Below are 24,773 nucleotides of genomic sequence, written 5' to 3'. Positions count from 1 at the left end.
ATCAGCTAGCAGCAAAACCAAATAGGTAACCATCAGCTTGCAAAGTGAACCTGCAAAGTTCCCACCAGGGCCATTGCTAGGATGAGATTTTTGTCACCTGTGCTGTTGGAAGTATAAGGCAACTCTTTTTCCTTTCTTTCATTTGCTTTGTTGTTGTTGTTTTTAATTTAGCTTGGGTGAGTGCATCCATTTCCATCAAAACATTAACAATTTTGGACTCCAGCTAGACAGGACAGTCTAATAACAGCAGCTTGCCCTCATCCATCAAGGTATCTCAGACACTTGGCCCACCACAAGTCTAGTGCTGCCCCAAAGCCATCATTTGCTGGATGGTGACCAGTGTGGTCAAGCAAGATGAGATGCAGCCTTGGCCCATCACAGAGGCCCCGTGCAACAGGACAATAGCTGAGGGGAGCCCTGGCACTGGGAGCCCTTCCACTGGGTGGAAGGTCCCACCCTTCCCTGCAAGAAAATAACATGTCCCTGGTGCAGCGCTGAAGTGGAGGGACATGAATCCTGTCTCTCTGCCCCTCATAAGCAGGGTCTCCCTGGCAGCTCTGGCATTACAGCTGGATGAAAATCACTGCACCTGCTTGCACAGAGGGCATAGAGAGGCTGAGGGATACCCGGTTACCTGAACAGCATCAAATAGCCCTGATTCCCAATCCTTGCCTTTTATCACCAGCAAACATTAATTCAGCATGAGCTGGGGAGTACCTCCATGCTACAAACATAAAACCTTCCAGCTATTCCTAGTTACCTATGTGACATTTAACTCATTTCATTTAATTAATAGACAGGGCTAAGGAAAGAGCCTTCCTCATGCTCCTGGACCTTAGGTCCTTTTGTGTGACACTGCTTGAAGAAGGGGAGGGAAAGTTCCAGCTTCTCATTGTGCAGAGTCCCAGGTCTCCTGATTGGACAAGTCAGCTCTTCCAGTTTTTTTTTTAACACAGGCAGACCTCACATTTCTTCCAGTGCACTAAGAACGGGCGTGTAGCATGAGTTATGTGGCTGAGAAATCTGGTGGGATGTGAGAATAGGCTACAGGTCAGACATGAGAAGTGCTCCAGGAGTACCTCTGAGCACACAGAATTCAGATACTGTAAAATGGCTCCCTTCACGGGAGCCACTTTACTGCTCTTGGGCATCACCCTTTGCTTGAGCAGTAGTGGCACAAATGTCACCCGTGCCAGAAGACTGCAAAGATCATGCAGGGTTTTTGTGGCAGCAGGGCAGATCTGCAGGACAGTAACAGAGAACAGCCAGTTCTCTCCTTTACAGCACACACACACGAGGGGGAAAAAAAAAAGAAAGAAAAAAAAAAAACGAAGAGATCTGGCAGCAGAAGGGAGAAGGTATTTTTATATCCTACCATATACATTTATCATACTGAAGCTTGAAGCTGTCAAAGATGCTGGAATGATGGGGGAACTGGGCTACCTCTGAACAGCTACCAGAATATCTGTCAGAGATGGTTTCCACAGATCTACCAAAATGTAGTTTAGCCTCTGCCAGCATCCTCTTCTGAAAATAAGAATTTTCCTCTCTACATCTGTGGGGCCAAGTCTCTTACCAATGTTTGCTCTGGGATCTGCCCAGATAGATGTGCTTGCTTTGCTTCTCTGCATTACTCACAGTCAGCAGGGATTTAACCTGGATCCTCTGACTCTACACAGATGAGTCGTGATTGCTTCAAATATTTGGTTTGCCACGGAGGCAGGAAGCTCAGCAAGCGTCCATGTGGCCTGTCTTCTAGTGTGACAAAGTACTACTGCAAATGGAAATGGCTTGCTGAAAAGACTTCACATTGGATATTTTACCTTTAATGATGAGGTACACGGATTTAGCTGGAAGCTGTATCTCTAAAAGAGGATGGCTATAAACCAGTTCTCGTAGGTGCCTATCCTGGTATATCTAGATGCAATGCAAAGGGCATGATAAAATGTTCAGGGAGGGAAAGCAAGACAGGCTTCTGTCTTTTTGAGGTGATAGCCAGGAGAGTTTTCTTTAAGTTTTGTCTTCTGGGTCTGCTGGGCATGCTTGACCTTTAACTGCTTAGTTACAAATAAGCACTGAGGCAATGATGAAGGGAAAAAAGAAAAACCTGGGGAGAGAAAATAAGAGCCAGGGGGAGAGAAACCAATAAAGGATGGGAGAGAGTGAAACAGAGAGGAGGAGAAAAAAAAAAAAAAGAGATAAAATAGGATAAGATGCAGGCAAGAAAAGGGCTCATTTTAGAACAGAGATGTCACAGGAATGGAAAGGAATGAAAAATCTTTAATCAGAAAGGGGATTTTGGAGACTTGGCATTTTTCATGGTCAGGCTAGGCTCTTTGGCATGGGTCAGACCTCACCAAGATGCAGGGATGCTGGAACGCATACAGGGAAGCTGGAAATCTCAGGCAAGTTGGCCACTGTGGCATGTTAAATCACATTGAGGTCCCTGTCACTTGTTCGTCCTAGGAAAAACTAGTATTGTTAAGGGACAAAGCCAGCCAGAAGTGGCTTGTGCATTTTTATCAAAGCTAAACTTGCTGCAGACTGAACTGAGACAGAGCAATCAAGTGCTATTTTGGAGAGCGACTGACTCCAGCCTCTGGAATGAGTGGCTGCAAGAGACCTCAGCTGACAGCTTCGAGAGAGCCAGGAGAAATCCCAATGGAGGGAAAGGCAAGAAGGAAATACTTTTTCTCCTTTCAAATGGAATGGCCTGTTCCACAAATCAAAGGGAATACATATAATTAGTCCTAACTGTGCGTTACATATTTATATATATATATATAAATAAAAAGAGCCAGTCAAAGGGACCAAAACTTGAGCCTTTGTATAAAAAACTAACACCTATCAAATGAGAAGACAGTAGGTATTCCCACAGTGGAAAAAAAAATGCAAACTGCTTTATAAGCAAATTTTGATCCTTAAAAAAACTCACAGATTAATATTAAGGAGCATATTTATTTATTTATTTATTTATATTCTACTGAATTGCAACAGCAATCCTAACTTCTGCTTAGGACTCTATCATGGAGGCCTGCTGGGGTGGGAATGGGAGGGAGCAGGAAAACAGACTCTTTTTGCCTATTTTTCATGTATGTGGTTTGCAAAAGAAGCATTAAAAACTACAGTTCATAGCCTGTGTTTCAAAGACCCCATTCTCTTTATTCTGCCACAGTTGGCACCCCTTTTTTTCTGCCTCAACATTTTTGCAGAGGCCAAAAGTATAAACTATCCCCGAAAATATAGTGAGGGCAATAAGATCACATTCACTGAAGATCAGAGCCTTCTCTAAGAGTTCACTGGAACAGAGCTCCTGAATCTCTTCTCATGCTCACTTCTGGAAGGAGGTGCCCTCATAGGGATATCCACCTGTCAACTGATCTAAGCTTGCCTATGTTGAATTGGTAGCATGGCCTGACTTTGTGGCACTCTTCAGAATTAGGTATTCCTGAATTTACTTTAGTTACCACTACGTGTGCTTTTCAGCTGGCTTGAAATACGGGCTGTCATCTGTGTATACTTGATAATTTAGCCACAGGTCATTACAAAGTATTGTTGCAATCCATCTGGAAATAGGCTGTGTCTCAATTGATGCATACCAACAAGCATGTAAGAACACAACTGGATTGGACCTGCATCCTTGAAAGATATAGGCTGTCACCTGTGAGTGGTGATGGTGTAATTCAGTCTGCTAGGTTGTCCTACCCCAAAAGTCAGCTTGTGCCATGTTTTTCACTCTACTCTGCCCTGTAACAGGAGATTTCACACAGGTCATGTTCATGGTGCTGACTGATTGCATATGCTCAGCCACCGAGGCAGTCGCACACCGCAAAGGATGCTGACATTTTTAATGGTCCAAATTCAGGCATAGTGTGATTTTTGTGGTTGGGACAGAAACACATTCATGCTGCACAAGCTCAGACACTAATGTGTGCACTCCCAGCGATGACAAGCTATGTGCTGTGTTACAGCAAGTTAACAACTCTTTCCAGGAGCTACCCTACACTGCTGTTATAAGCATTATCTTGGAAAGCCACATAGCATTTCTCTACAAATCATGAAATAATTTTTGTCATCACTGCATGAGCATGTCCAGCTATCAGATGTGGAATGTACCAATTTGAACATGATTATGAAATGTATTTGTTCTTCCTTGCTATTGTCCTTGGCTTCGGTGCCTCTTCTAGAAGGAGTAATTCTGCTAAGATTACTTACATGGTATTATTTGGCCTTCTCTATCTGCTAATAAATCCCTCATGAAGTTATTTTGTTTTTAATGTCGGAAGAAGTAAAAGCAAGATCAATCTATCAGTAAGTCGATCTAAAATATTCCTATTTTGTTATTCACTATTTGAATAAGATCTGGGCTGTGGCTGTGATTACTCTGAGTTTCCTTATGCAAACTGCCCAATCCCCCCTGTAAATACCCCAGGGACAGTTTCCCCTGCCATGTGACTTCTCCTTGATGCAGCCCCTGTAACGCACCAGTCCTCCCGTCTGTCTGGACTCCCGGCGTCAGCAGTCAAGGTAAAACACAGTAACCAATGACCCGTTCTTCCTCCTGTTGGGAATTGGGCTGGCACCTGTGAGCTTTTGCTCATTTGAAATCATTTTTAATCTCTTTATGCACATTTTGTGTCAAATAAGATAACATCGGGTAATTTGATCCTAGGCAGTTTCTGCCATGGAGCAGCACTCCCACTGCAAATGACTGAGTGGATGGGGCTGTAGAAACAAACTAAGGTAGCGTGTTCCTGGCTGTTTCCTTGTAAGTATTCACACAGATGCAATTCTCAGTGTCCCTATGAATAATTTGAACTAATATCTAATCAATCCAAACAGAGGATTGGCAAGAAAAAAAGCCCTAAAAATAGTGGATTTCAGTGATAGTTCATAAGCATGTACTCGCATCTGAAGAGTTTTAATGATTTGCCAATAAAAATGACAAATAGTTTTACTTGTTCCCATACATGAAAGACTAGTGTGACAGGTTTGGATAAGAAATACTTCACCTTTCAATTCATTATATAATTGTAATTATCAAATTGAATTACTAATTCTTTGCAGGTCTATTATAAATTAAGGTAGGTATATTATAAATTAGTGATCACGGCACTAAGTATTCACTGACATTTTAGTCCATACAAAACATAATATCAGCTACAGAATAAATGTTCTCATATGGAATCAGGCTATTTAAAAAGCTGGCTGTAATTTTAAAACATTATTTGGGACAGTAGAAGTAGTCGTAATCCTTTTTCTATGTTTTCTCCTCAAAAATGTTTAGAGAAGGGTGGGAGAGGGGTGTGTATGTGGGGGTAGCAGTTTACAGAAAGGAGATGCTTACAAATTAGTTTGATCATCAGTTTGATCCTGAAGTTAGATTTTTGGTCTCCTGAAGTTCTTTCCTCTGTATTTAAAAGCCACTTACAGAGGAAATAAGTGATCATAAATTACAGTCTAGAAAATCAAATGGAAACAGTTTTTGTATTTTTGGTACTATGGCTACCTATTTTTCCTACGCTGGCAAGAACTTCATGACTCTCCCTTCTTCATTTTCTTGGACTCTGTTTATGTAATATAATAAAACATTGGTTTTCAGTTATTTTCAGACTATCTAAACTGAAATTACTTAGGTACCAGTGGCTCATAACCCTCTGAAATCAACAGTGACTCTCATAATCTGGAAGGGTTCCAAAATCTCCACCACTGAACCTGTTTTAGGCTCTAAGCAATTCGTGAATCCTGAGTGCCAGGTGTGGGCACTGGATGGTGTTGGGATGTTGTTGGGATGTTACCCAAGTAGGAGTACTGCCAATAAGGTATTCTTTATTCAAAACTTGTTTATAGGAATTCTTTATAAACCCCTATTTTATAAAATGAAGATGTCGCAGGCAGAGAAGTTTACCTGCAACAGAGAACTGAATGAAGACTTCTGTACTTTATGTACCCAGTAAAGTTATTACAGTCTTTTACTTGCAATGGGTATTTATCAGAGCACAGTCCATCATCTTCACTTTAATTAGTCTTATCCAAAAATTATTCAAGTCAAAGAAAAGACTCCCTTTAGCTGCTGGGGCTCTTGAGCAAAGGGATGAGACAAATTGCCTAGAGTTAACAGAGAGTGACACAATGGCAGACTGCTTGACTGGGGCATGTATAATATATAGATATAACTAATTTGCATACAGGATATACATTTTTATACATTATACAGTATTTGCGGTAAGCAGAAATCATAGCATACTTCTGAGAATTTCCCATCTGGCTTTCTTTATTTCCCCATATCTTAATAGACATAGGAAACTGAAACACAGAGCTATTTATTTTCTCTTCTGGAATAAAAAAAGATACATTACTTTGATGCTCAGAAAATACATTAAACATTCATTTATTTGTGAGAGTTTAATTATATTATTACATATGCCTTGGCTGGGTGCACAGGAAGTGTATAGTTTTAACATGCTAATTTTATTACCAAATTTAGAAAGGTATTGAGCTTTATAATAGGCAGGAGGTATAGCTCTAAGTTTCCCATGTATTGCTTGAGTACAGACGTGATTGGAATGCAGGCAATACGTCCTATCTGCAGAACAGCTTAATTTCAGTGAGAGGTATTTGCTTAATTTGAATCAAACATAATTTTACAGTCAAACAACAAGTACAAAAATGAGTATTTTTTTTTAATATGTGCAATAGTTATTTATCTCTTCCTTTCCCCCCCCCCCCTTTCACACTCCTCTTGTAGCCATTGCTGAATGGCTCCTTTTAAATTTCCAGGCTGAACTTCTCCGAAGTGATTAGTAATTCTAGGTGCCTATACAGTTATCCTACTGTTTGGAGGGCCAAAGTGAATATTTGGCACTTTAAGACAAACTGACTCCTTCAAAGTTCTTTATATTGAGGCAAAACTACTAATCTCTACCAAACTTCTTCCCTCCAGAGATACCATAGTGTCATCCTAAAGAACTCGAACATCTATATGTTTCATATCCTCAGTTGCTTTGGTTGTTAAGCCAAAGAGCAATAGAGAAGAGCTGCCTAAACACTGAGAAAAGTTTTAAAATTCACTAGGCAGTTGAGCACTTTTACACGCTACTTATTTATACACACAACTAAATCAGGCTCATTTAAATTTGCTCCATCCTATGTCTAATCAACATAATAGTTTGTTATTGGTCTTAGACTATAAACCAAATATTTTAAAATAAAACAATAGAGAAAACCACTACTGGCTTTTTTTTTTTTTTTTTACAAACAAGTATATGGCATAATAGTTTGTGGAAATTGTGTGGAGTGGCTTCCTTCTCAGGAGTTTTGAGAGCTCTCTTAGAACCAGTACTCGGAGACGAAGATGTGAACGTTGACGATGTTGCGATGAGACACCACTCCCCCCATGACGTAGTTCATCTCCAGCTTCAGGATGGCGTGGAAAGGTCCGACGATGGGCCTCACCTGGCGGACCACTCCTGCGGGGATGGATAAAGGTGGAGGGCATTAATACGGGAATGGGAAGGCTTTGGATGAGCTGCTTCCCGTTCATAGAATCATAGAATCATGGTTGGAAAAGACCTTCAAGATCATCAAGTCCAGCCGTAAACCCATCACCACCCTGTCTGCTAAACCATGTCCAAAGCGCCTCATACACACATTTCTTGAACACTGATGGTGACTCGACCACTTCCCTGGGCAGCCTGTTCCAATTGCTGTTGCACTTCAACAGCAGCAAAATTTTCTTTCATTGCAATGCAGCTGAAAGGATGAAACGGGTTAGGACAGGATTATTGGAGATGCCTCCTGTTTGGATGCCAGGGGTCATGTTTCAAAAGGCAGTAGCGTGCAGCACCCTGGTCTTGTGGCAGCTCTCTAGGACTTACGGGCTGGCTGCAGATCTGATGGGGGAGATAAATGTTTGCGTATGCAGCTTGTCAGTGCCTTGTACTAATGCCATGATGACATTACAATTTTGTCCCTTTTAAATACTGACTAATATCTTCAGCATGTGGTGAAATTGCAAACTTTTCACCACACTTGCTTTGCTTGCCATATTGGATGAATACATTTTTTAAGCATCCTTCCCTCTACAATTTATATATATATATATATATACACATACACACACATTTTTTTTTTCCTAGTTTTCTTGGCTACTCTCCTGCCCCTTATAAAAATGACTGGTCTTGGCAGGCACTACACTGAAAAAGAAGCCTCACTAAAATTGCCCTCCCTTTAGGATAGCATTGGAAGCATTTTGCAAGCAACACATCACATCCTTGCAGACGCCAGCGATCAGGGAAATGTAGAGCATCGGAACCATGCTACACTGGCAAGTCTTTTAACTCAACCTGCTAGTGTCCCATGCAGTGATCATGATGGCAAAGCATCCAACAGCAAAGGTCATGGTTTCCATTTTGCGATCCTTTTACAGCATTCTCTATTGCCTGGCCTGCTCAGTCTAGAAGTGGGACTGCAAACTGTGATTTGTTTCTGGCATGATGCAAGTCTACTCCAGATAGTTTATGCTGCCTCTTTATCTACACATTATGGCCATAGCAGTCCAAGCAATCAGTGACTTGCTTGTTTTGGTGCATTCCCATGAAAGGCATCAAAAACACATTTACTTTCAACGAGGAATGGAGAAACACACTATTATCTATACAGCAGTACCCTTCTATGCGTTTTTTTCTGCAGTTTTAAAATCAAAACTAATAATGGTCTAAGAAGTTGCATGCTGTACATATTGAGACACTCACTTTGAAGCAACAAATCAAACAACAGTACAAAGAAACAATATTTCTCTCACAACATTTACTTTGTCATATTGAGGTGCCTGAATACGGAAAGGTCCCTGCCAGTCCCCTAGATGGTCCCAAAATAATTTTCAAAACACCAATGAAACAGAAGCATTTTCCCTTCCTTTCCTAAATAAAGGGTGGTCAGATCAGGAAAAGCGATCTGTGTAAAAAGATTTTTTTGAAATGTTCTAATGTTCTGCTGGAGAAAAGATGGAGAAACCTGTAATTTTACTTTTTTTTTTTTTTTGGTGACAACTGATAGCGTGGATGAACTGACCTTTCTGCTCCATCATGCACAAGGACCAATGCAGCCATGAGATCCCAGAGGTGCTGGGAGTTGGAACTGCCCATGCTTGTATCCAGTTCTCACTGATCCCCTTAGAGTGGCTGTTGGACTTGTCTGAAGGTCGTGGTTAAAGGACTCCCAGCGTGTCACTTTTTTAATGCTGCCTACTGAACGTATATCTGATTCTCTACTATCTTGTGCCATTTTGGGCAGGTACTCGGTGACTACTGCAGGCCCAGACAAGGCAGCAGGGCCTTGTGCCTGCTCTCACGTACGAGTGAGCAAAGCAAAGAAGGGGAGACATAGGCCCCAGTACGTGTTAGGCGTGCATGTGGCTGAATGCATCAGTTGGTATCTCAAAAGCATTTATCGGGGAACACACTGGAGGATGCCACGTGTAATATTTCTGAATGCTTTTGAGTGAAGCAGGATATTCATCAGTCCCTGTAGCATTTGCATAAACATGCTCTTCCACTATGGCTCTTGGCAGGCTGGTGCTGGGTCCAGATTTGTGGTCTGGCATCTTTCAGCACTTTGAGTCGAATATTAAGTATAGAAACTTACTCTATAGTAACAGTAAGGCTACATTTTTTGAATGTACTGAAAAGTGAGGAAATGTAGAAATCAAGTAGCCACTTTCTGATCTCTTCTGTACCTATCAATGTAAATTGATGTAACATATCCATGGCTCAGGGACAAGAGTCCAAGGAGATTCTCACTGCGGTTGAATTCTGCTTGAAGCATCTCATATACTCAAGACTTCAACACAAATAATATATAATACTTATTTTCAGATGAGAATAATAATAACAACCAGTACCTTAGAGCCACTACTGCTAGATTACTGAGGCTTATTCTTAGCAAATAAGATGGAATAAATAAGACAGCAAGGTTAATATTGTTAATCTTCCAAAGCCTTTCAGCAGAATTTCTATTATTGTGATCAGATGCCACAGGTATTCCTCTCCTTGTCTATATACCTCTTTAAGATATCATTACATTTCTCTCCTTTGAAATATGTGACACCCTCAGGCAGTTCACCTCTGTGCCTGGTTTCTGCTTGAATTTTTGCATTATGCAGCTGATTTGCTAAGAAGCTCCATTTTGAACTTAGGAGAAACACTGCTGTTTTGTTCCTGCATTAAGCCATTTGGGATGACAAAGCAGAATTCCCTGTGTTATCCTATATTTGGTCTCTGGAAAACCAGGCTCCTGGCCCTGACTTCCATACTAAGCTCACTGCCCCATATGCTGAAGGAGCACTTGCAAAGCCCTTTGCAATGTTTCTTTTTTAAACTTTCTTTCTTCTTTTTTTTTTCTACCTCTAACCACAAAATCTGCAGAAATTACACTCACAGCGAAACTGGGTCATTGTGTTCCTTACCTCACTTGCAGAACACTGCATTTGCATTTTCTCTAGAGAAAGTTCCTCTAACAGGCATCTTTGCTCTTTGCCAAAAAAACAAAGCAGAACCAAAGAGCATAAAGCTTATTTTCACATTGCCACTAGAAAAGGGTATTTGCAGTTGACAGAATGATTTCTGTCAGTTTACTATTCCAGAGGTAAAGGCGGAAAGATTTTCCACAGGGAGAGATTTTTGATTCAAGTTTTCAATCTCTAACATCATAAGAACGCAGGACAGATATAACTTGCACGCCTTCAAAAGCACTGTTCCTTGAAAATATCTCAGATAACCTAGACTTTTTAGGGACCCCACAACACCAGACAGCAACAGAGGCTAATGGGAGAGGCAATAAGTCCAGCTGGTTATTGGGGATCTGTATCTGATGACTCCTGGGCAGCTTCCCTTACCTCCCTATGCATATGCAGCTATAGGTACTTGTATGCATATAAACAATTCCAATGACTGCCAAATCAGACGTTTTTCTTCCAGAAAACCTGTGGGCTATGCACAAAAAAATAGAGTAAACACAGTTATCGAAAATGTGATCATTCCCCTCTACCAAATGCTGAGCTTAGGGTTAAGTAATCAGCACAAGCCTTCTTTTTACTTTTGCCTCCTTCCCATCTTTTCTCCCATGCAGTGGGAGGGTCTATATGATTTTATTCTGGTCATCAGGTGCCAAAGGATAGCAACAGAATTGCTTTTCTTTTCTCCTTTTTATTTTTTTCCCTTTACGCTACTATCACACAGTCTCCTTTGTGTGATTCTTCTTGGCTGGCAAGTCAACAAAGAAACATGTGGCTTTTTCCTACCAGTTGAATCCAAAAGCGTTCCCCCTTTTTTCTTGCTACAGAACTTCACGCTTCACACCACAGACAGGTACTAGTTTAGCAATTTTTCTGGGAACAAGCAACTTATTTAGAAAAAGTTGCTAATAATTTTTTTACTGTACCATTTAACTGTATAATTTGTGGTCAGCTAAAAAAATAAACTTGAGAAATACTGGTGTGAAGTTACTGAGGGAGTACGAAGAACCATCCCCTTTTCTGAATCTTTAGAGCGAGCACATTAATTGAGTCCTGTGTAGAACAAGGCACGTCTTTCACTTCATTCTGAGATCTATTTTTAAAGAAGAGAGTAAACAGTATCTAAAATAATAATAAGGGGATGTATATTTGAAATGCCAAAGCAGACAAACAAGTCTGAGCATATCTAATTGTTCTTTTCTTTCAAACTAAGCACACACTGCTATGAAATTCCTGTGTGCTACTATTCTGGTCATGCGTTGTTAAAAGTGACTTTTATAAACCAGAAACTAACAGGACTATTGAGAATTATTATTCATTTCCTCTACTTGAAGCAGAAATATTGACCATACTATCAACTACAAAAGAGTAATATTTTGCATCAATTAGATGCAACTTCAAAATGAAGTATGAAGGATTGCATGAATTATTGTGGGCACTATGGCTCCATGAGAGTGATAATACTGGCTCCACTGTAAAATACAGAGTGTAAAGAGTCTAATGCTACCTGTTAAAGGTGACTGACTAACAGCACTACTTCCTTCCATGCAATAGCACATTCTCCATAAGAAACCTCCTTCGATTTTTTTTTCAAAAAGGAAATATATTGTCATGGACTTCAGCTTTCACTTACAGTTCTGTCTGTAGACTCATAGCCTAAGGATCAGGAAATTTAGGAAGAAAAGTGATTACCTGGGCTTTTATGTACCTCACTTGGAATTTTATATATGGCATAGGAATAGGAAGGACTATTAAGTGTGTGAATTATCACACACTTTGCTTGAGAAAGCTACATGTTTTTCAATATTGTACTCCAAAAGAAAACATGGCAAAGAAACACGGCCACACAAAAGCATTACCAAGACAGTCCTAGGAGATTCTTTAGCTTTTGTCAAGAAAAGCAAACAACAACAAAAACTCCCATTAGCAGAGGAATTGCTTAATTCTTTTTCCCATTTAATGTTGAAATTGCCAACACAGTCTATCTCCCTGATGGCTTGATTGTTGATATTATTGGGAGGATAAGACCCTCGGAGTCAGGGACTGTAGCTGTTGCATTATAAGCAGCTGAAAGATCATGAGAGCTAAATTTAGAGGAAAGCTGATTTTTAATTCTCTGGAAAAGTTAGCCAGTATTTTATCCAAGAATGTCATAAAAATGTGACTCTCATCTGGCCAGTAATCATGTTAAATCTGAAGAATGAATTCAGTCCCTCAGATGGGAAACAGAAGGATTTAAAATCTGCTTTCTGATGGAATTTTGAGGATGAGCTGTTAGTGGCACCTACAAGGGAGATATTTAAATGACACAAAAAAGCACCTATTTTTTACCTCTTACTGTTTTCCATGTGTTATAAGTGGATACTTGGCACATGAGATCACCTCTAGAGGTCCCTTCCAATGTTAAGCATTCTATGATTCCATGATACTGTAAGGCTGACAGAGCCCTGGCACAGGCTGCCCAGAGAGGTTGTGGAGTCTCCTTCTCTGGAGATCTTCAAAACCCGTCTGGATGCCACCCTGTGCTTCATGCTCTGGATGTCCCTGCTGGAGCAGGGGGGTTGGACTAGATGATCTCTAGAGGTCCTTTCCAAACCTAAGCATTCTGTGATTCTGTGATATGATTAATTTTTGGGAAAAAAAAAATGTACCAGAGAGAATGTAGTAAATGAGACCTATGGAGTCTAAACTCAACAGAAGTTCATCTTATTGGGCTTTATATTAATTTCCACAAACTCTCAGCCTGTGTTTTGAAGTCCTACATTAGGCTGCTCCTAGATCTCTAATTCTATTTCCTGACCAAAAAAAAAAAAAAACAACACTGGCTCTTCCTACAGCCCAGTTAGAGAGGAGTTGTGCTAGCTGCCATGATACAACAATAACTACCACTTTTTAGCAACAGACCATTGAGAAACACACAAATAGCCTTTAAATAGATTGCTACTCTGTGTCAGGCCATAGATATGTATGATTATGTACAAAGGAGAAACACAGGCTCCCCACTTAATTCTTGCATGCTTCTTTAAGCCCATGTGGAATTTTTAGTAATGAAGCAGAGTTTTATCTCAGGCTCCAGGAGTCTAAAGCCTCTGCATTGCTATGAAAGGAAACTGGCCCAGAACACCATCCCACTACTGATAAAGTGTGGTGAACAACTTTGCACAGGGCAATGGTATGCTTATGAGTTTCCCTTAAAAAATCCAAAAAGACTGATCTTCTCATGTTAATGCACGATCCTGGCCTTTAATTTTGAGCTTGCTTTTCTCCTCAAGGCCTCTTGCTTTATACTGCTGGCCAAGATCTTCAGAACTAAGTTAGCATCTCAGAGGTATGAAATTTACTTAAGAGCCTAGTCATATGAGATGTTCACACAATCAGAAAGTTTAGGGCTAGGGAAGGACATGGCTATTTGAAAAGGCAGAGTTGATAGGATCATTCCAGAAATGAAAAAGATTTAAAAAACAAACAAACAAACAACAAAAAAAACACAGCCATAAGTAAATGCTGCCTTGGATCAAACCATACACAAAGGGTTGCAAGTTAGGCTTGAATACCAGACTATCTCAGCCTACAACATGTAAATACATATATATAATTTGAAGCCAGCACGATATAGCCGAATTGTTTTCTGGCTCCATAGACCTCAACACAAAAGAAGCCACATGAAGATTCATATAGAAAAAGGTCTTTCTTTTTCAATATTCATTCCAAAAATACAAAGTTTATCAATACGGTTGAAAAACAATTCACACCTTTGTTACAGACACAAAATAAGTATTTTTATACTGTTTCATCCAGGTTGTTTCTGTGAAAGGCTTTGGGGCTTATGTTAAAGTTTAATTAAATTCCTTTCCTAAATACTGCTCTTTATTTCAAAAGGTTGTGCCAAACTAATGATTTTGTGTGGTTAAATTACTCCTGCCAACATAATTACTAGAATACTTACTGACCTATACTATACCAGGGTAGAAAGGAAGTGAATAGACTGTTGGATAATTCCTTAAAGTATCCTCACTTTGAAAAATACAATTCTCTCAAATGAGAGATAATGCCTTACTACATTTTGCAGAGTGAAGTATTTTTCACTTTCATAGCAATCCAGTTATGTCTTGGCTTCACCATCAGACTCAGAAACTGAATCACAGAACAAGTGAGGTGAGAAGGGGGCCCGGAGATCAGGTAGTCCAACTGCTCTGCTCAAAGAAGGGTCAACAACAGCAGGTTGCTTAGGACCATGTGCAGTCACGTTTTGAATATCTCCAAGGATGGAGACTCCACCAGGGCACTGCTCTAGTGTTCAATAGCTGTTACAAAAAAAAAAAGACACCTGTCACTTCCTATGGTCTTGTGCACATCCAGCTTGTTAAAATGTTCTCTTGCACGATCCTTCTCTACTGAGAGTGAATCTGGGGTCTCTCCCACTGCTGTCAGGGACTCAAATCCTGAATGCTAGACTTTACCTCGCTAAAGACTGAGGTGAAGAAGGCAATGAATTCCTCAGCCTTCTCCATATCCTTTGTCACCGGAACCCCTTCAGCAGAGGACCCACAATTTCTGTAGTCCTCATTTTGCTGCTGTATTAACCTGTAGCAGCCCTTCTTGTTGCCCTTCATGTCCCTCAAAGCAGGCAGGCTTTGGCTTTCTTAGCTCCATCCCTCTGCCTGTGAACAGTGCCTCTATATTCCTCCTGGGTCACCTCTCCCCACTGCCACCTCTTGTATGATTCCTTTTTATGTTTGAGTTTTGTCAAGAGCTCCTTGTTTATCCTTGCAGGCTTCCTACCACTTTTGCTTCCCTTTCTGCACATGGGGAAGGTCAAAGGAGGTGATCCTTGAAAACCAGTAGCTGTCCCAGACTACCCTCTCTTCCAGGATCACTTCTCTTTACTTTCCTCTGATGCCAGAGCATGTGAAGCAATGGGGAACCATGTCTGCAAAGGCTTTATGATCCTCCAGTCCTCTATAGTTCATGACTGTGCCTAAAGGCACAACCTAGGAGGCATTTCCCAGAACTCCAGATGTCTGCTTACTTAAGAGAGCTAATGCACACCTCAGATTCTCCCATCTGTCAAAGGCAAAAGAATCCTTTTCAATTTCTCTTTTTTGTGTGAGTGTGAAAGCTATCTATATTTCTCTCAATTATTTGTGACAACACTGTAGGCTCCTGTTACATACATGAGCTCTATAGGTTCTCATATAATCTGTTTTATTAATAAGTGGCTGTTCTTTGGAAAATGGAATACTTCTTGGTAATCATCACTGCAGGCATCAAACCGTACACAGGAAAATAGCTTTAAAGATATTATTAATCCTTAAGCTGCCACACCTGACATAAATATGGTTAAAGAATCAGAAAACTCATCAATCAAAACACTGAACTGAAACAGATTTCCTTCTTGATTTGGAGTGTATTGCCCTCAGAACATTGGGAATTAGGTGTTCACTCAAGTTTGATGGTGAACATTTTTCCATACACACACAAATGTTCACACACACACACACACACACACACACAAAGAGATTTGGAGAATCCTATAAAGACATGGCTCTTTTTTAAAGTTTCCCCAAATAATTACATCTAAAACTCTCCAGATACTCACAGCGCCTGAAGTGTTCATCTAGGGTGCAGTATGGGTTTTAGCTTAATTTATAAAGTTTAGCTAAAAGGATCTTCATGATTAGCCTTATTCAACAGGTCAAAACTTTGGGTTCCAATTGCTAATAAAGGCAACCCTTCAACTGCTCAAAAAGTTTAATATCATTAACACTTGGGCTTCTTTAGAAAGCTTTCATTGCTGAGACGCATCAAATAAAGAGGCAATAAAGAGGCCTCATGGTATTAATACATTTTTGGCCAGAAACAAATGGTAAATATTTTCAAAGCTATTATCTGTCATGTTGGATCATATGGAGCCTTGGTATTATGAAAGAATTAAAAACAACCTTTGATTTTACTGAGGTTTGGCTAGTTTACAAATACTATGATCTTTATTAAGGATACTGAGTAACTTCAGAGAGATGTGCTCTTATCTTGGCTTGGCAAACTTGAAGTGCTTTTAGATCTCTGGTTTGCCTTCCAGCCAAACCTCACAATGGGTTTTTAATGTTGACAATGCTGTGAAATCACTCATGCCTAAAATGTAATAACTGCACTTGAAGTAGCCTCATTAAAAAATAGTTTCCACCATATATATTTTAATCCTTCCTATTGACCTTTAAGAACGTGACACATGCTGTGTAGTTTTAAGTCTCCCATGTATTACAAAAACAGGTGGAAAAACTTCAAGGCTGAGCGTCCAAAATGTTCAGAATCATGTACACCAGCTTCCTGGTAGTTTACTCCCACTATCTGTTATTTACATAGGGTGTGTTGCCCACCACAGTAACAGTAGAGTTCTTAACGTACATGCAATTACTCCACTTAGCAAGAGTGGCTTAGTTTACCCTACCTGTCCTTCTACCCCGTTATCCAGGCAAGCTTTGATACAATAGCATATTCATGACATGGGGGCAATTAATTATTATAACCCTGAGCATTTCCTGGCAATGTGCCACACTATGGCACATAGCATGATATGGCTCCATGATTCTATTTAGCAAGGAAGAAAAAGTACCTAATCCCAAGGATTTGACATGAAAGCCCTTATACAGCCACTCAGTCATCACCTAGAGGCGACAGCTCTGGGGCTATTGTTAGCAGAATTTCTGACGAAGGAAGCTTTCTGAATCTTAACGTGTGTTAATCCCTGATGAAATTCTCCAAAATAAGGCTAAAGTAAGGGGTCATTTCACCACATTGGGCCCTTTCAAAAATAAAGACTTTTTATTTTAAGCAAGCCGTGCATCTGTGCATCATGCTGGGAAAGATTTACGCTATGTCTTGAGTCACTTATCTTCTGTGTCTGGTTTTTATAAGGTGTAGAAATGCTGGCCATAGACACACAACTTCAAGAGCAGCCACAGAAGCAGCTGAATGAGTGACATTTCACACGCGGACATGCCCGGATGGAAAGGTCTCTGACTACTGTCTAACGGGAGCACCTTGCTGGGCTGAATTCCCTCAGACATATTCTGGGACCATTTTCATTTCAGGGATTTTGCTATAGTGTTTCCTTAGCCTGCTGGGTTCCAAAACTGTCTCCTTTTGCTCATTTATGTAATTTCTCAGCCCATTTTTGAAAATTAATACCAAAAAATGCACGCTACGTAAGCTGAACCAGTGACCTTCAGTGGTCCCACTAGCTGTTCCCTGACTCAGGCAATTTCTCTCCCCATTTGGCAGGTTTTTGACTTCACAAAACTTCCATCAGAGCTGCCGTGTGATTTATTCGTCTGCTGGCTTTATGGAAACTGTAACCGAAGGTGGTCTGCCTGAATGTTTTTGTGATATGTTACATCTTCCTGCCCACAGGGTGAGATGAATATTAATCAGCAAAGGGTGTTTGATTAACCGGGCAATTGCCATGTGCTACAATGAAATTTGGCACTGGGAACACTCTTTTCCTCGAGCGCGACACTCATTCTCACCAGAAAAAAGCACCTTGAGCTTTTTCTCAGATATGAAATGAAAATTCACCTCCTGCTGGAGCTGCTTGTTTGCTTCCAGAAGAGCCTGACTCCTCTTTTTTTTTTTTTTTTTTCTCTTTCTTTCTGGAGGGGAGGGATGGTGGTGAGAGATTTGACTACTGAACAGTGCAGTCAGCAGCGTCCCGAAAGGGCAGGTTCAGGCAATAAATCCAGGATCCAGTTTACCATATAGCTTCTGGGCACCCTGGTCTCAAATGTGGAGCTACTAATTTCCATGGGGCAACCTGGCTTAGAGAAAAAAAATCTCAAAAAAAAGCTTTGTGAGGGGGCTCCTCCTGTGAAAGGGGCAAGCCTGGGCGAAAGTGCAACAAAGATGCTGAAAGGGGCTGTGTCTTCTTTAATATGAGGCTGGAAGAGCCTGTCGAAAAACCTGCTGAATTATGTCATGGCTCTTCTGTGCTCACTGTGAATGCGGGGACAGTGTGAGTTTTGTGTGGCCAGACACCATTGTAGTCTCATGCTAATGATATGGTGGCCCTCAGAAATACTCACATTGTTGCTGGCTTTCAAGTAATAGTTCCCCAAAGGGTGATCGAGTCTGGGCTGAAATTGCCACCCCTGAAAAGTGGGGAGCTCTCCTGGATGCCCTGACTCTGCTTCACCACAGAAAAGCAGTGGGTAAGGAAGCCGACGCTTTCAGCAGCGCAGGCATGCCAAAAAGCCCAAATCGGTCCCAGGATCTCATTACACTAAACAAATGTACAGCGAGAGCCAGCAGCCTCTGGCCCAAAGATAAGGAGGCTGAAAAAAACAAGGCAGAAAGCAGAAGCACAGAGAAATGTGAAGTTACTTGCCCGGTTTTGTAGAATGGGCCTGGTGACAGAGTCCAGGCCTCATCTTTTGCAATGTTGTGCCTCTGAGTTTAGCATCAAACCATCCACACATTTGTCACATGGACTGGGAACAGATTTCACCACAACTGAGAATGGCAGAACTAGCTGTGTGCTAAGGACAGAATTTCCCAAAAGGTCAAATAAGCCTCCAGTCTCTTCCTGCTATCAACACTTCCTTGTGTATTCCACACTCCCTCATGCCACCTGATTTTGCTTAGTTTTGGCACGTTTCCCAAAGTTTGTCTTCAACCTCTGGGATCTATTAACCAAGAATTATACTATACTAAAAACTAGAATACTAGTAAATGCAGTGTTAGGACATCAGTCGGTCAACTGCTTCCTGTAACGGTTCAAAAGTAACTTCATGAACTACCACTGCCCGCTGCCCACTGAAGAGCCTCAATAGAGAGGATGGAGACAGTAAGGAAATCCTTGGAAATGCAGCTCAGATTGTTGGTGTTATGCTTGCTATAGAAGCAGCACCTGAAGAATTCAAATGATGACTGTTTCAATAAATTCCATTTCCTGAAATAATCAACTTCAGCAAATAGCAAGATATGTTTACACTGGGCACAAATTATTTTCCTGAATCCATTTGCAAGGTGCAAGATCATAAAATAATACAATTTATAAGAGATATATGAGACTTGAAAAATATGAATGTCTACATATAACAGTAACAATGGAGGGCAGTAGCACTTACCTGCAGAACTGATTTCAACAACTGCTGAAATCAGTGTATTCAAGCAACAGCACCACACCCCTGATTAGCTCAATAGGTACGACTGAAATTTTGTAGTTTCATTGGCTCAAGATGTTTTGAATAAGCATACTGTCGTTCTGCTTAATAGACAAGAATATATGCTGAAGTTAGTACTAGATTCTTTGTGGAAGATTTCAGCCTCTCAATACTTCTCTTAGCAGCATTAAGAAGTTGTAAAACCTTCCTGAATTTTTCCAGACAACAAGGTGGTATTATAGTCAAGTAAGGTAATGAATGCATAGCTGAGGGGAAAAATGCTTTATAGTACCTAATAATACCTTAGGCATTAATAGAGCATTTTTGTACAGGTTGAAAATGCATTCTTCATTTTTCACTGACAGATGGTTAAAACAGGAATGCGCTGAAATGTCTATAAAAGCTTTTTTTTTAAAAAAAAAAAAGGATAGGTCTGCACTTCTGTTTTTCTCCCTCCCATGCTAATAAGTGATGTGCAGTTTTTAAGAGTATCTTCTGGATTCGATGCCATCTTGAACTGCAGCCACACCAGGTAACAGGTCTTTGAACCAGGAAAGAATAAAGTGGGGCATCTTTTTGTAATACAGTCGAGTGGGAATACTGGAGCTAACTCTGCACAACTCTCTTGTCTGTAAATCTCATAAGGTCTTTGCACTGCTACTTTTCTTTCTATTCCATTGGGCTTGCTTTCTTCAGGACTAAACAGCCAGTTCCTGGAGTCTGTGCTCATTTGTTTTGTCTTTTCTGCTACTGCTGCTCATTGATTCCTCTTTGATATGTGTTTTCTTCTTGCCTCCTACTTCTCCTACCTTTGTCACTACTCCTACATTTTGTTTGGGAGATCTTCTCTTGTTCCCTGGGGCAGCTTGTTCCTCTGCGTCTGGTTTCTTCTTTTTCCTTCTTCACAGCCTTCTCCTGTACATTCTCCTCTCCTCCTGTAACCTCAGCTGCTCTCTCTCCATCAGCAAGTCAGAAACCAGCTGCTGTCTAATCAGTCATTCTCCATCCAATCCTACTCATTTCTTAGTTTCACCAGCATCCTCTTCTTGATGGCTCAGTGTCAGTTTAAATGATAATGGCTAAAACTGATGACCTGACGCTCCTTAGCCATGATTCTCTACCCATGCTGAAGTCCTCCCTTTCTCACCGTAACTCTGTTTTTAACAGCTCCTCTTTCTCTACAAACCATTGCCAAAGAAACCTGCATCTTATCACTCTCTTCAGTGTTACACATTTGAGAGTCTCTCGTTTCTCTTCATTCATGCAGACAAAACTTAGGAAGAGGTTCTTCTTAAGGCATCATGTCTTCTTCACGTCACAGCAACCCATTTTGTTAATGAAAGGCCCCCTACAAGACCATCTTCATAGTCTACTAATCTATCCTTCCTTCCCCTCTTTTTCTAATGCTCTCTTTAAATGATGCCTCTAAATAAACCCTTCCCCCTCTATTTCCAAGGTGGACTTTTTCTGTGAACTCCTCTGGGCTGGAATCCCACCTTATTTATTTATCTTGGAAACTTCCCAGTGCTTTTTTGGTAACACCTACCATTCTGATTCTTAATAAAAAGAAGAACAATGTTAGTATGAGAGCAACAAAACTGCTGCTGGCAGAATTATTTGCAATCCTAATTTTACTCTTACAACATACTGTCCTGAATCTCTGTCCCTTCAGGTAATATCAGCTGGGTTTTTGTTTTGGTTTTCCTCTTCCAACTGTGCTGCAGGCAGTTTGCTTTGCAGCTTCCATCTATTAATCTCAAAGTCCTTTTACATACAGGAATTAATTAAGACTTATACATATAGGAATTAATTAAGACAGTAATAGGCAAGTTTTATTGCCTCCACGTTGCACATGGGGGAACTGAGGTGAAGAAATAGTTGCCCAACTCTTCTGGAGAGCTGGGAATATAGTTAGACATAAATCATATCCTCTCAACCTGGTATGTAAAAATATCCTTTCTCTCCCAAATGCTGTGAGGTATATACCCCCTTTACCAAGTGACGAGCTGTTGACATGCAGTCCTATTATTCAAAATGGGAACACTTCCCTGAGGCGAATGTCTTGACCAGTCGCATTTCTAAACACATCCTTCTTTCTTTTTCAGACAGAGGGAAGCACACAGCCAGAGAAGCAAACTACTGTAACTGCTGCACCATCTGATAACATTTATACTCTTAAAAGAACCAAGTCAATACCAGAGATCTGTAATCTTATAATCCTGCCTTTAACAGGCTCTCCCTCTTCCTCAGCACTAACGTGTATAGTTCAGTTTGATAAAAAAAAGAAATATAAACCTCATGACTTATCATTTTTATCTGTGCCTCACAAAAGCTTTTCTCAGCTGACGCAGCAGTCTCAGGCTTCTGAAATGCAACAGTGCCACCACCAGCTCACACTAAATATGTCTTGCACGCAAGATCTCAGTATGGAAGAAGCACAAGGAATTTTCCCGTCAGCCAGAAAAACCTTATGGAAAGCAGAGCAGCACACACAGAAACCTGAGCAGAACCCGGACATTCACATACTGAAGCACAAATGTTCACGCAGAACGGCAGTGCTGTATTTTTCACAAATAAACATTAGTCAAGAGCAAATACAACTTTCCAAAGTCCTAGCCCTAGCATATTCATATATTCATATTCAAATATTCATATAAGAATCACAGAATAGTTCCCTGCCACTGCAGCAGTTATACTGCAGCTATACTGCATGCACAATATACACTCCACATTGCATATGATAGGCACTGTACTTCACAACAGGACCCTGCTCTGAAAGGAGCCTCCCAGAAGATAAAACCCCTAGGCTGTGTTGCAGCCCCTCTGCGGTATGTGACGAGATATGTGTTTAGCACACAACTCATATACACTTGCATACTCCCTGCCATATCTCCTGCGTTGAACCTAAATTGAACATGTATTTTCTGTTCCATTCTGTTCTGTTCTGTTGTGCAAGCTTTTTCTAAAGCACAGCATTTGCCAGGTGCCTTTTACCCTCAACAGAAAGGGCCAGTTGCTTAGAACTCAACCAGCTTATCATTTAATATTAAAAGAGATAACAGTTTCAATAAGTTCAGTCTTGCTTTAAAGGTTCGATTATTATACAGAAATTGATGCCGTAATGTTTAAACCAGAAATAATAGCAAATTAAATTTACAGTCTCCTTTCTGTTAGCCTCCAGATTTAATATTTGGTTTGATTACAGTGGCAGAACTCCATCATTTCTATATGTAATTAAAGTCAAATCTTAAAAAGTGTTAAAGTATATCACAAACTCACATTGAAGACTCTGGTGTTTTGAATGAAAAATCTGTGATACCAGTTCAGATGAGGCACATTTGACTGGAAAGGGAGAATATTAAGCCAATACAGGCTTGAAAATCAAGATTTAAAAGAATTACCTGAGATAATTTCTTTGACCTTGTTCTACAATATTACGGAGACAAAATTGTATACTGTGAACACAGAGCACTCTACTCACCCACTGTCATACCATCCATGTAACGCTTGATGATATCAAAGGAATCTCTTAAGTTTCCTTCTGTTATGTCAAATATGATATCTGCCTGATTGGCTGGATACGTAGGTGTGATGGCACGAAGAAAAATGATCTCTGCAAATGGAGAATATCATGAAATGGCAAAGAATTAACGACAACATCACTGAAGAACCTGATAGAATTTGATATAAAACAATTTGTCCTTAAAGCTGACAACGGATACTTCCCCCTGCCCCCAGTTTGGGTTTTAAAACGGAAAGAAAGAACATCTGGGGGAAGTGAGGATTCTGATCTATCTCCTCCTGCACTCTCTAAGAAGCCTTGCAGTCAAAACACCATTCATTTTAGAGTCCAGAAACACCACTCTTAGAAATCAGCCAAGCTTTCCGTGTGTCTAAAAAGGATAATACTGAGGTTGCAAAGAGTGGAAGGTGAATGGGGACTAAACAGAGCAACCTTCAAATTATGATTCCCTCAGACAGTGAAACAAAAGCATGGCCATTATAAATTACACACTTCTTTCAAGTACAGGGGGAGTGCTTTAAGTTAAAAAAAAAAAATAAAAGAGCAAGAAAAGCAAGACCATTTTTCAAACCTTCAAACCTCTTGTAAGGGAGCTAAATATTATTGCTCTCATTATTACCCTCACTGTACAGAAGATGAAACCAAATCATAGAGTCATAAGAATTCACCCAAGGCTATTTGCTGTATTATACTTTAAGGGCATCTTCTGGGTTTCAGGTATTACTCTCAGATCGCTCGGTCTCACCTCCTTTTATTAAATCATGAGGATGGACTGTTTGGAAAGCGTTTCGGGGCAAATCCATCGCTCTGCTGCCAGTACATACACCTGGTGGAGCTAAAGGGGTGTGTATGGGAGTAAAGTGGCTATGGGGCATTCTCCAATTCTCTGTGATGTGAGGCCAGCTAAGGGCTGGAAGAGGCTTCATGCAATTTACAACAGCTTTATGGATCTAAGTTATTGGGGGTTACATTGTTCCTATATGAACTGTGCAGCTGACCAGGTATTAGGACATCTTTTACTACCCTCCTTCTGATCAGAAGGGTTTTAAGAGTGATTGATACAGTAGGGAAGAATTGGCTTTGGCTTTCATTTTGGGACAGTATTCTCTGAATGAGACTCAAGCTGGATCAGAAATAGGGATCTGAGATCTGTAAAACTCCCTCCAAAATAATCTTCCTTTCCTCCTTCCCTTTATCCTTTTTCCGTATCTTTCTTACGCAGTAGATGATTGCTGATGGTTCATCCTACACAGATGCAGAGCTGAAGGTCATCATTCCACTTGTGGATGTGTAGGCCATTCCCAGCAAAACTGGTGAGCAACCACTACAACAGCCAAAGAGCAAAATCTGGCTCTTGATCTGCAAGTTTATATGTGAACTAAGAAAAGTGAGTGTGATCTCCATGAAAACTGCAAGACTTAAGACTTGCAGAACAGACATTGGGATTTCCGAGTGCAAATCCCACTGGCTTTCAAGGAGCTTCTTCTCAGAAGCTACCTGGATGCTTTAGAAAATCTTTGGTCGAACTTCCCTAAATTTATTCAATGTTTAAGAAACAATGCTATTTTTATAGGTCAAA

General features: G+C 40.5%; 1 protein-coding gene across 1 annotated transcript in view; it reads right to left on the bottom strand.

Moving 5' to 3' along the window:
• Window positions 1–7,229: 7,229 nt before the first annotated feature.
• The window catches only part of FBLN1 (fibulin 1), a 68,496-nt gene continuing 50,952 nt past the window's right edge, over window positions 7,230–24,773 (bottom strand). The window contains exons 16-17 of the mRNA XM_088537357.1: window positions 23,153–23,284; window positions 7,230–7,469 (exon numbers count right to left, since the gene is read on the bottom strand). Coding sequence (XP_088393483.1) covers window positions 7,330–7,469; window positions 23,153–23,284 — 272 coding nt within the window. The 3' untranslated portion in view covers window positions 7,230–7,329. The remainder of the gene's footprint in view (window positions 7,470–23,152; window positions 23,285–24,773) is intronic.

The sequence above is a fragment of the Tinamus guttatus genome, unplaced genomic scaffold (genome assembly GCF_059628265.1).
Source record: "Tinamus guttatus ecotype Peru unplaced genomic scaffold, ASM5962826v1 Tinamus_guttatus_pri_ptg000749l, whole genome shotgun sequence".
Lineage (NCBI taxonomy): Eukaryota > Metazoa > Chordata > Aves > Tinamiformes > Tinamidae > Tinamus > Tinamus guttatus.
Note: the sequence above shows the minus strand (reverse complement) of the source record. Positions and strands in the feature narration are given on the sequence as shown.